The 13,304-nt window shown below is 37.1% G+C and overlaps 1 protein-coding gene across 3 annotated transcripts in view; it reads right to left on the bottom strand.

The window, feature by feature from the left end:
• MAP3K5 (mitogen-activated protein kinase kinase kinase 5) overlaps positions 1–13,304 on the bottom strand; it is a 203,410-nt gene that overhangs the window by 104,186 nt on the left and 85,920 nt on the right. For all 3 annotated transcript variants that reach the window (XM_027056793.2, XM_027056794.2, XM_053222202.1), the window contains exons 6-7: positions 13,167–13,273; positions 9,881–10,051 (exon numbers count right to left, since the gene is read on the bottom strand). In XM_027056793.2, coding sequence (XP_026912594.1) covers positions 9,881–10,051; positions 13,167–13,273 — 278 coding nt within the window. The remainder of the gene's footprint in view (positions 1–9,880; positions 10,052–13,166; positions 13,274–13,304) is intronic.

Here is a 13,304-nt window from a genome sequence, read left to right as displayed (position 1 = left end):
ACGTTGTGGAAAACATCATCGTTTAACTAGCAAGAGGATAAATGAACATGAACAATGTTAGTCCTTACATAAAGAAATCTATAAGCAATGACTAATAGTGTAAAACTATCTCTAAAGATAGAGAAATAAAATGGATAGAGGTGAGTAAGCTAATTAAAGAAGACTTTATGAAAGAAAGAAATCTTAATGATGAAACCAGATATTCACATCTTAAGAGAATTCTGGTGACTACATTCGAGTAACTGTATGAAGTTACATTCACTATTGTTGACTTTTTTCTATTTTAGTACTGAAATATTTATTGGAAAAAAAGTAAATAATTTGCATTCTTCATTATTATATTGAAAAGATGCAAACTTCTTAGTCAAGCTTCCAAAGCAATAGATTTTTGTTCAAGGCTGCTTTATTATTAGCAATTTTATTTGTCACCTGATTGCAAGCTCGCTCTGAAAGAGGCAAGTACTTGATTATAAAGTGAGTGACGAAGTCTTTATATAACAAAGACAGTTCATTTTTTTTGCCTCTGCACTGAGATGTTCAACAAAGTCAAGAATAAAGGAAATATTCTTGAATTCATTATTTCTAGCTAAAGAGAATCTACTTTCCATCAAAGAAGAAATTGAGCTCAAGTCAAGTTCTTTCTATTTAGCTGTCATTTTTCCTTCCTTGTGATATAACTGCTGTGATTCTTTCTGTGAGACACACAAGTAATTAAATTAGAATTCATGGTGCTTTGCATCTCTAGGGATATTTCTTAAATTATCACTGATAAAATAATTCACAGACAAAGCAGGACAGCAGCAGAAGAAAACGAGTGCCAAATCACTGTGTCAATTTGATCTGTAGAGGGGGGGAAACCCTCTCTTCATCTCAAACTACTTATTTGTATATAATCCTTTTTATAACAGGAAAGTTAGAAAAATAAATAACCCAAAATTCTAACCATCTTCTTCCAGTCCTTTTACTAGTCTCATACTTTTTTCCAAAAAAAAAAAAAAAAAAAAAAAACCCCAGAGAGAGAGAGAGAGAGAGAGAGAGAGACAGACAGACAGAGAGAGACAAAGAGAGAATCATGTTAATTTTATACTGTTTTTTAAATTTTGATTGGATAGCATAATACATGTTACTATCAAATATTTTTTAAAAAAACCACCATTTTCTTCTGGGTATATACCAAAAGGAATTGAAAGCAAGGGAGTCAGATATTTGTACACCAATGTGAATAGCAGCGTTATTCACAACGGCCAAAAAGGTGGAAACAACTCAGAAGTCATCGACGGATGAATGGTTAAACACCAAATGGTGTATACATAAAATAGAATATCATTCAGCCTTAAAAAAGGAAATTGTGACATGTTACAACATGGATGGACCACTGAGAATGTTACGCTAAGTGAAATAAGCCAGTTGCAAAAAAGACAACTACCATATGATTCCACCTATAGGAAATACCTGCTTAAATTAATAGAGATAGAACATAAAATGGTGGTTACTAGGGGCTGGGAGGAGAGGAAAATGGGAAGTTATCTAATGGGTATAGAGTTTGAGTTTTGTAAGATGAGAAGAGTCGTGGATGGATAGTGATGATAGTTGCACAACAGTGTGATTGTAATTTATGCCACTGAACTGTACACTTAAAAATGGTTAAAATGGTAAGTTTTATGTTATGTATATTTTTACCACTGAACTCCATCCCCACAATTTTGAATGAATGATATTCCATCATATGGGGAGGTTATCCTTTGCTTAACATTTTCCCTACTGTTGGACATTTAGGTTCCTTCAAATTTTTTGTTGCCATAAAATTCAGTGTAGTGAACATTGTTGTAAACACAACTTTATTTCCATATCTGCTGTTTCTTTAGGATTAAGAAAAGGACATAACTGGATTAAGGAACATGAACTATTTCAAGGCTCTTGATACATAATGCCAAACTGCTTTCCAGAAAGGGCTTACCAATTCACTTTCTTAAGAGGAGTGTAGGAGAGAAACCTTCCCATTGCATTCATGCCAAAATAAAGTATTCTCACCTCTTTTCATCTTTGCCAATGGGTAAAAAGAAACCATAGTTTAGGATTGTAATGGGTACTTACTTGATTGCTCTTGAGAATGAACAGTTTTCATATGTTTATGGCCAATCTAAACTTATCCAATAACTGCCAATTCTCTCAAATTAAAATGTAAAACCCATATCCTAAGAAGGTGGGGAAGATGGGAAGAGATATGTTAGGAAAGCTCTGAAGGGCAGGTTAGGGTGGGGTCAGGGATTTGAACCTAACCTTTGAGGATATGAAGAACAGTAAAGATTTAGGAGGAAGGGAATGACAGCAAAATATGGGGAAAACCTAAATCTCTAATAAGAAGAACATAAGCATATTATCAATTGTGGTTTTCTATTCAATAAAGTGGATTCACTAAGCAGAATCTCTAGGGGCAAAGAACTCCATCCACATTGTTGAAAAACTCCCCAAATGATTATGATGTTCAGCCAGGCTTGGAAACAATTACTTAAATTCACTAAGTGAAATCACCACTACTCTTCCATATTCTCCCTCCTTTTGAGCAAAATGCCTGGCAAACATCTAGTTTTCTCACTCATCCCTCTGAGTTACATAAAGCAAGCCATAGTTGCCCTCCTTAGGTGCTCAATACTCATCAGCTGCCAATTAGGAAACCCCACAGTGACATACTGAGTATTACCACTCTTGGATTCTGACTTGGTCAGGCCATAACACAGGTTCATGCAATCTATCGTTTGCTGAGAGTGGCATTAAACCAAGGTCAAGGCATGCAACCAATTTATGAGGCTGCTTGTTTACAAAGCAAATGTGGGCACACCGTGCATTTTATCCGGGTCTCCAAGGCATCCTGGAACTGTTGGTCCCTCGGGAGCCAACTACATCTGGGTACCAGTGAGCTGAGTGTCATGCTGAGTTACTACAAACTTTTCAGGCTCTGTGTTCTAAAAATAAAAATCATCTAAATTTTGGAAACACACCTAACATACACAATAAAGGACTGAACAAAAATGATGTCAGTGGAATGATGGTAAGATAAAACTCTGGGGGGTATAGACGATAGTGGAAATAGAGATAACACACAGAAAGATATCTTGAAGCCAAGGAAAAGAAAAAAGGGCGAATCTGGAAAACGGAAAATAGGCATTAGTCTTTATTTGTGTGTTGACTGGTTGTTACATAACTCTCCCAAAGTAAAGCCAACCCCATTAATAATGTAAAAACTAAGTAGTTATTAGGCACACATTACTGTTTGAATAGCACTGCCACTGACGTAAAAGAAAATTAGTTGATAAGGTAAGGCTGTCTGTTCTTTCACAAGTTACTATGGAGAAATGAACACATTAATGCTAAAAACAGGCTTAATGATTTTAATTTCCTGGGTATGGATCTTTTTTTGGCTTTACAAGAGGAAAGACATGATTACACTAATACGGTACGGGCACCTGATTTCCTTTCAAAGTTGTGACATGACTTCATATTTCCCCTTAAGAATGAGAATACCATCATGTCTAAAACCCAATACGATTTCAAACAAGCATTGTCTACTCCTATTCTGCGTGACCCCACAACGGCTGTGGTGCGTGACATTCAAATAAAGCCCCTGTAAAAGGTATACAGACTCTGTAACTTTTCCCTCATCAGCTAAATGTTCAGCTAGATCCACAAAGAAGAGAAAGAAAACTTTTAGGGATATTTCAGGAAAAGGGAAATTTAATCTAGTTTGTGTTCATGTCAGCATATGAAGAAACACAAAATATCGTCACATATTATATACTAAAGATAGAACACAAAATGCCTACTACATTCCAGGACTTTAACATATGTTGCTTCACTCAATTCTCACCAGAGTATTTATTCCTCCTAAAATGATAAGTCTAAGCCAGTTGTAGTTGTAACAATCCCATCCTCCTTGCCAGTGACTTGGGTTGACGATGAAATACCAGAAGCATAAAGAAATGTAAGGAAAGTCTGGGGTAGGTTTTTATGAGTGTGTTTTCCCAGTTCTAAGAAAAAGAGACAGAAAAAGATGGCCTCCTTTCCTCTCCAGACCTTGGTGAGGCTACATTGGATTGATGCCTGGAATGGCCACAGCCACTTTACCATCCTAAAAGCCAGCCTGAGGGCAGAGCCACCCACAGCAGTAATCAGGGAACAGACCTGGGCTGACACTGTTAGGCTGCCGACTCAACCTACTCCAGACCCAGCCCTGTTTCTGGACTTCATGTTTTAGAAAACATATTTTCTTACTGTTGAAGCTCAGTGGAGTAAGGTATTTTGCTACTTATAAGACTCTAAGAGTATTCTAATTCCCCCTAGGTAAGTAGTATTTTTTTTTCAAGTAAGAAAATGGAATTTTCTTAAGGTTCTCTTGCCTAAGATCACAGTTTCCAAGTATTGACTCAACATTTATTTCACATCAGTTTCCCAAAGGTCCTCTTCAACAGAATAGTATAGATGTTTCTGGAAATGTCTGTTCCTGGAAATTCTAGGAAAGAGAGCCATTAGGATGTAGTAAAAACAACACTGAATCTGAAAAATTAGATTTGAAATTTTATTAATAACAGGACATCAAACATTGTAAAATGCGAGGAAAAATGTCAGCTTTGCCTTCTACAAGGTACTTGTAAGTCTTCAACAGTGAATAGCATATACGAAAACCTTGTGTCAACTCTAAAGTTAAGGGATAATTATTTCCACTATTGAACAAATACTACGTGTAACAAAATGTTCTAAGTAAGCCACTCTGCATGTGAATTCAGCATCACTATTTCATGGTTATTTCTTTGTTAGATTAGGTTAACAAAGGAATCATGGAGATAACCTTTCCAATGGATTTTCCATGGTTCTCCAAGTCACAGTCCATAGTATTTCCTTGGGTCATTCCAGTTAAGTCATCATTTCAGAAACTGTGGCCTTTTTTTAGGATGTGGGTCTAGGCTTTTAGGTCACAGTTCTTCCTACACTGAAAGCTTGGTATGTGCCCAGCACCACTCTCTCATCTTGTGCTATATCTTCTAACAGCCCCAAACATCTAACCAGCTCCTGTGACAGACACCATCACCGCTTTCTCTAACTTATATTTAACCTTATATTGAACAGCTATGATAAAAAGCTGCAACCTCTTAATGACTAAAAGCTAAACTCAGTTCAATTATGTTAAGGTCAAAAGGGCATTTTTCATGCCTTAACTGGGATTAAAGAAATTTAAGTATAAAAAAATAGCATGGTTTTGGCCATCCACAAGAGCTTCAATGGACAAAAATAACTAAGGAAGTGACAATGAAAAACATCAAATGTCAGAGAACTACTCTTTTTTTATACTTAAATCAGCAGGATGTGTTCATTCAAACCACTCGGCCCCTGTCCCAGATAAGATTTAACAGCCAAAGTATGTTCTAACAGAAGAAAAAATATATATATTCTAACAACATATCGCAACTCAGCAAACTTAAAAAAAAATCTAAACCATAAACTTTTTTCTTACTTCCTATCTTTGCATTCCAAACCCCCAAGTAAAGCTCTCAGAAAATAGACTTGCCTAGACGTAAAATGGTGCCTTGCTACAATGCCCGTAGCAGATACAGTGCTCAGAGAAAGGCAAGACTTTCTCCCTCTGATATGGAGAACATCGAACTCATTAAAGATGGTAAAATGGGGAACTGCAAGAAACAGCTGGATGAGCCACTGAAATCACAACTGCATGGGGCTCTTGTACTACTGAGTTAAAAGTTCTTCTCCTTAAATTTTCTGTGGTCAGTACATCACTGTCTCTGCAAGCCAAAAGAAAATGACTCAGGACATGGAAAATGTCCATGGAAAGAGGCCTGAGGGACAAACTACCTGCCACGACATCCCACTCCTTACCCCAACACCAGCATTTGACAAGTAAAAACCCAGAGAGGATGATGGCTCAGAAAAAGTCAGTTGAAATATCCCTTTGGGATCCATGACTCAGGACATACATAATTCTGACTAAATCTGGCAGGATGTCTAATAACCTCAGGGACACCCTCTTGTGTCAGCTGCTTGACAATGTGCTTTTCACTTCTCAGCTCTAACAGAAAGGGAGGTTCGGACCATGCCAACCCACCAACACAAATGAGTGTGTTTGCAGCACTGTGGGAGTTGGATCAAAACATTAAGAAATACCAAAGAAGCTTTACAAGTGTGAGGGCATGAAAAAACACCTATTTAAAAAGGGTGGGGGAACTTCTTAGCAACCCTTAGGACAAATGGCAAATGGGTATATGGATATACACGACAGTAATGGCAGGTTAAGGATAGGTAATCTATGGTGAAAGTGACATTCTTTCAATACTAAATAAGTCCGTGAGTGACACTCACAAGATCAACTCCTAGGGATCCTCCCATTCAAAGGCTTTGAGCTCTAACAGCCTTCCTTCCCTGTTCTTACTAGAAAATTAACGGCCAGCTTAAAATGAAACCATAAAAATTCTGACATCTTCAATTTCACCTGAAGACCTTGAACACAAAGCTCTTTTGAGATAAAGTTAGTAGTCCTCAGCTAAATGGAGCCAGAATCTGGAACTATAGAAAGTTAAAACAAAAACACAACCAGAAAAAAAAACAAACAAAAAACAACCCTCTGTTCCTTTAACTGAACTTTATGTCACCTTGAAAGTTCTTGGTAGTCTAAACTGTTTGATTTTCAAATGGGGAAACACTTTTATTTCTGTGCATGATACACACTAACTTCACAGAAGATGTTTTCTATTTGAATTCACTGATCATGAAAATTAGGCTTTTAAAGATTAGATTTTATTAACACTACTGTATCAAAGATTTATACAGGCACAATGCTTCCAAATATCAGATTCTAATTGTTCTACAAGTAAGAATTATTTTAAAGTGTACATCTTCTGGTAACAGTAAGGCTGCATAGGTACATTCCTCTTTTGTAACAGCAGGAAAAAAAAAAACCTGGGTTAAAAGAAACTGTAAAACTCTCTGGATTATACTAAAAATTTATAATACAAATTTAAAAGTCCAAACCAAAACTTTCCATAAGGATCTAGGAAATCATTGTCCTCAACTTTTCCTCCTTGGTTATAACCCATTATCTCTGTTTCAGTCCCTGGTTAAACTGCTAAAGTGATAGAAGATTTTGTAAAGTTAAGATTTCTGTTTTACAACTTAAAATGTTGCATGGCTATCATTGTGGAGCTCCTGATTTAAGGCAACCCCCTTTTATCTATCTATCTATCTATCTATCTATCTATCTATCTATCTATCTATCTAGATATATAAATAGAATTATATATTAATAATTCGAGTGGGGCTTGAACTCACGAACCGTGAGATCATGACCTGAGCCAAAGTCAGAGACTCAACCAATTGAGCCACCCAGGCACCCCAAGAAATTAAAGGTTTTAAATATTCTTGCAGCTACATGTGACTTACTCCCTTCTGCTCCTTCACCCCCACTGGTATCCATTACACTGAGCTGGGAAGTTATGATGTGCATTCATGCATCTATACTTTTCTTAGATGTGTATAATTGTTTTTAAAGCTTCCATAAATGATACTGTCGTCCATGTATCATTCTGCCATTTGTTCATTTTGCTCAACTTTTTTTTTTTGCTCATTTTTTTTTTTGCATGTCCTAAGTTTATACAGAGGAACTTCAAGAATTTCTCTAGAGTGTATAACTAGAGATAGATCTGCTGTATCCAGGGTAGGCTAGCTGTCAACTTTCCTTGATAATACCAAAATCTCTAAGTGGTCATAAAAATTTCTACCACAACCAGGAGAGACTCCCATTCTTCTAACATCCTTGACAACCCTTGATATTGTCACACTTAAGTATTTCTTTATAAATCTAGTAATTTCTAATGGTGTACTAGACATTTTGGATGATATGTTGTACAGTTTGGATTCTGTTATATTCCTCTTAAGAATATTCAGTCTTGTTATAACAGGCAAATAAATTCTTGCTAGTTTACCTTGATCAAGTGGAAGCTTCGTTTTAGGTTTTATTAGGGTGGCTCTATCTTGGATTTGCTCTTAATTTTTAGTGCACTTCCTTAGTCTTGAGATGCAGTTTTTTTATTGCTAAGGCTTGGCCTTTTTGGAGTTTCAGTGGAAAGCTTGGACTGTTTATGAAGCCCCTCTAACTTCAGGTTCAAAATCCAAAGTCTATCTCTATTGCATTAGGCAGCTGCTGAAATTTCTGTTCAGCTCTTTAAGACTTCTAGCAGGAGGGGCCTGGGTGGCTCAGGTGGTTAAGCATCCGACTTCAGCTAAATGTCCGACTTCAGTTCAGGTCATGATCTCACGGTTCACGAGTTCGAGCCCCGCGTTGGGCTCTGTGCTGACAGCTCAGGGCCTGGAGCCTGCCTCAGATTCTGTGTCTCCCTCTCTCTCTGCCCCTCCCCAACTCTGTCTCTCTCTCTCTCTCTCTCTCTCTCTCAAAAATAAATAAACATTAAAAAAATTAAAAAAAAAAAACAAACGACTTCTAGCTGCTATTTTCCACATGGCCTTCTTTGAGTTTTACCTCACACATGCACGTGTCAGGGACCAGCTGAGAATGGGACTGAAGTTTGTATAAAGATTTTGGGGCTTTCTCTCTGTGGCATTTAAGGGGTATCTCACTCAATCTCCAGGCACTCTGGCAGCCTCAAACTGACTCCTCTGGCCATTAAGAGTGTGATCTTCTTCTTGAGTTCTATCTGTCCTGGGCCCTGCAGATCAGGGAATGCCCCCAAGGGAAAAAATCATTTAAATATGGATCTTACCCAATGTGGGACCCTTTATCCAAGAATCAAAACCTCTCCAGTTTCTGACTCCTTTTAGTCACTCTCCAGTACTTTCAAACTTTTTTCCTTCTTAAGTATTTTCCAATGTTTATAATTGTTATTGGCAAGAGTACCAGTGCAACAGAACCCACTCTGCCATTTCCAGAAGCCAAAGCCTTGCTGAGCAGAAGCAAATTTCGATGCACTCTCATTTCCCAATCTTTTCTTTTTATGATTAATGGTATTTTCAAGCTTCATTTAAGAAATTCTTTCCTATCCCAATGTCATCAATCCGGCTTGTATATTTTATTCTAAAAGTATTTTTCTAAAGTATTTAAAAATATTTTGGTCTTTAATTTACTTGGATTCCATTTCTTGTGCATGACTTAAAGTAGAAATCCAATTTTATTTTATTTTTACAAGCAAATGAACAAGTGTTCCCTGTACCATTCTTGAAGAGTCCACCATCTCCACTCTGGTTCATGAAGTTTGCTGTCATAAATCTAGGCTCGTACATATCTTAGCTTGTTCCGGGCTCTCTCTTCTGTTTCAGTGTTTGTCCACGTCTACACTCATACTGCGATATCTTAATTATTACATCTTTATAGTAGGTCTTGCTATCTGGTAGAGCAAGTCTTTCCACTTTGTTCTCCAATATTGCTTTGCTTATTCTCGGCCCTTTATTTTTTCAAATAAATTTTAGAATCGATTTGCCAAATCCCAGTAAAGGCCTGCTCGGGAGGGTTAACATCTTTAAAATATCAATTCTTCACACCCACAAATTTTGTACATTTTTTCATTCATTGTAGTATTCTTTCATGTCTTTCTATAAACTTTTATAAATTTTCCACAAAATGATGCTTATTTTACTGCATATTAAAATATCTTCATAAAATTATATTTTCTCAAATTATCTTCTCATCCAGTTTACCCCAATTTATTCTACCACATTAAATGAATTTCATCAAAAGTCTTTACTGAAGCTATAAATTCTACGCTTTACTTCATAATATGCAATCTAAAGGATAACACCCTCATTTGCAAACCATTTTTTTCATGTCATGGATTTATCAAGTAATTACTTTATCCTATATACTTACCAAGAAGCTCCATAGTCTCTACTTTCAGTGTCCAGGAAATTAGAGTCCAAAAACATATCTTTGTAGATTCGGCCCACTAGGCAATACATATCTGAAGCAACTTGCCCTTCACTTTGCACCAGGGGAATCATAATATCAAGAGCTTTTGCTCTGTCTCCAGGGAGATTTCTCCTACGGTAGGGAAAGAAAACATCACTGTTTCAATATAGATTATAGGAGCAATACAGAGTAATTACATTTTTAAAATTCTATTTGATGTATTGGTTCACAATAGTGAAGTTTGGCAGGATAAAAGCAACAAGGAGATTTTGAGAGTCACCTGTAAACCTCTGTCCTAAGTCTTTTTGTCTTTTTCATCCTATCACACGTCTACTGGGTCTAACACGGGTCACTTCTGTGCTGCTTTCCAGATCCTGGCGATGGATTTGCACTTACTTATCCAGAGTCCCTCTAATTTCGTAGAACATACGTTCATGATCCACAGGTTCAAGGGTGTGGAGTGAGATTAGGAATGGTCTGTGCCCTTAAAAGGGCCAGTCAAGTAATCCAAACACAGCCCAAACCCTGACTCTAGGTTTCAATGGCTTTTGCTCCAAAGCACTGTGCAAACTCATTCACAGACAACACCAACAAACTGACTTTAACCCAAGAGTTGCCTGATGTCTTTGTATCACCAGTTGATCATCTAAGGAAGATGTTTATGTAGCTTATTTCAAAATAGCAAGTGTATGGGGCATCTGGGGAACTCAGTCACTTAAGCCTCTGACTCTCCATTTTGGCTTAAGTCATGATCTCACAGTTCATGAGATCAAGCCTTGCGTGGTGCTCTGTGCTGACAGTGTGAAGTCTGCTTGGGATTCTGCTCTCTGTCTCTCTGCCCCTCCCCCACTTGTGTGCATACACGCTTTCTCTCTCTCACTCTGTCTCCCAAAATAAATAAGTAAACATTAAAAAAATAAAATAGCAAGTATGTGTAGACTATTCTCAAAAACCAGATAAAAATCCTCTTAAAAATTATTCTTGGACCTTGAAAACATTATGCTAAGTAAAAGAAGCTAGTTACAAAAGATTACAAATAATATAATTCCATTTACATGAAATGTTCAGAATAGGCAAATCTGGAGACTAAAAGTAGATCAGTGATTGCCTAGGTCTGGGAGATTTTCAGGGGGAAAGGGAGAGTGACTGCTAATGGGTAGGGGGTTTCTTCGGGGGGACATAAAAAAGTCATAAAATTTATTGTGTTGATGGTCATACAATTCTGTTACTATATTAAAAACCACTGAATCGTACACCTGAAAGAGGTCAATTGTATGATACATGAATTATCTTTCAATAAAGCTGCTATAAAAAAGTTATTTCTATTCTCCATTATGACTTTAAATAGATCTATGAATTTCTTTTTTTTTTTTTTACTTCGTTCTAAATACCTTGAGTTTATAATAACACTTCAAAAAATATGCTTATCAGTTCATTATATTGTATTTTAGGAAAGGCAAAATTAAAACACAAATGAAGAAAAATATAAGAGGCTCTTATGGACTCCCATTTTTCATTTAAAAATAGAACACATTCCATTCCATCTTTCAAAAAAGATTCATTTGAGAGCCAGCTGGAGCTGGTAATCTCTGGAGGTCTCATCTCACTCTGTCAAAGCCAAAGAAATAGATGTTTAATAAATGGGGAAATGAAATCTACTTTCATTCCACATTTACTGATAAAGTTAGCAAGTTCTACAGTTTGGGCAGATAAAGAAAGAAAGGAACTATCTGTGGCTGAATAGCATGCAGACATTTTTCTCTGTAGACAGAGGCAGGAGAACCCAGTGATGAAGAACACAGACATCAGAATCACTAGATCTCGGTTTGAGCCTCAGTTTTATGCTTGTTAACTATGGGCCATTCAACTATTCCCAGCTTCAGTTTCCTTATCTATAAAATAAGCCTTAAGTGACACATGACAAGTGCTCTGGAGATGTAATGTCCCTCCTTTTTCTTTTTCTCATTCTCTTCAGTTGTAGTAACCACATGTATATTCAACTTGCTACCATGGAAGAGAACAGCACAACTAACAGGCTTTGGACAGTTCAGTGCTTTGGGCATCTCCGTGGCCAGAGCATGGATGGCCTCCCTGGTAACTGTAGAAAGTGGCACTGAGGTGTGTGCCACGATGTGGACAGAAGGCACAGAGGCAGGACTGGAAGTAGGAGTGTTCATGCTGTGTTAGCGGACTCATGGATACATGTCCTAAAATGTGGTCAATGGAGTTTTGATAATAATTGTGTTCAAAGCAGTGAAAACGAAAATATTCTTTGGTTAGCAATATGCTCACCTAGACATAAATGCCCTTACCCTAACCTAGTAAATTTTTTTTTCAATATATGAAATTTATTGTCAAATTGGTTTCCATACAACACCCAGTGCTCATCCCAAAAGGCGCCCTCCTCAATACCCATCACCCACCCTCCCCTCCCTCCCACCCCCCATCAACCCTCAGTTTGTTCTCAGTTTTTAACAGTCTCATATGCTTTGGCTCTCTCCCACTCTAACCTCTTTTTTTTTTTTCCCCCTTCCCCTCCCCCATGGGTTTCTGTTAAGTTTCTCAGGATCCACATAAGAGTGAAAACATATGGTATCTGTCTTTCTCTGTATGGCTTATTTCACTTAGCATCACACTCTCCAGTTCCATCCACGTTGCTACAAAAGGCCATATTTCATTTTTTCTCATTGCCACGTAGTATTCCATTGTGTATATAAACCACAATTTCTTTATCCATTCATCAGTTGATGGACATTTAGGCTCTTTCCATAATTTGGCTATTGTTGAGAGTGCTGCTATGAACATTGGGGTACAAGTGCCCCTATGCATCAGTACTCCTGTATCCCTTGGGTAAATTCCTAGCAGTGCTATTGCTGGGTCATAGGGTACTAACCTAGTAAATTTTTAAGTGAATAACCATTTGGTGTTGAGGATATCTGCCTAAGAATAATAACATCATGTTCATGCAATTGAAAAAGATTCTGACCAAGTATAAATAGTAAATACAAACTCTGACAAAGAAGAAAAAGAATTTTAAGAATTTACATATACAAACTGTGAGGGACAAAAAAATTAAAAATCAAAATGTATATGCTTCTTATACTTCATACGGTTGAAGTAGAAATATTAATATTACATTCTAATAGGGAGTGGCTGCAATGCTGTGGCGAAAACATACCCTAGAAAGAATACGCAGGTTATAAAACAAGATGTTAGCACTTTGTGGACAGAAAGGTTTTTTTCTTACCTATTCAGTGCAAATGCATAATGAAACTTCACATGGTGATGGGAAGCCAAATCAAAGGTTGGCAGCTTTTCTAACGTCTCTACCAGCTTCACAATAGAATCATAGTCCTTTAAACAAGAGGAGAGTAACACAGAATTA

Source organism: Acinonyx jubatus, chromosome B2 (genome assembly GCF_027475565.1).
Source record: "Acinonyx jubatus isolate Ajub_Pintada_27869175 chromosome B2, VMU_Ajub_asm_v1.0, whole genome shotgun sequence".
NCBI classification, from domain to species: domain Eukaryota; kingdom Metazoa; phylum Chordata; class Mammalia; order Carnivora; family Felidae; genus Acinonyx; species Acinonyx jubatus.
Note: the sequence above shows the minus strand (reverse complement) of the source record. Positions and strands in the feature narration are given on the sequence as shown.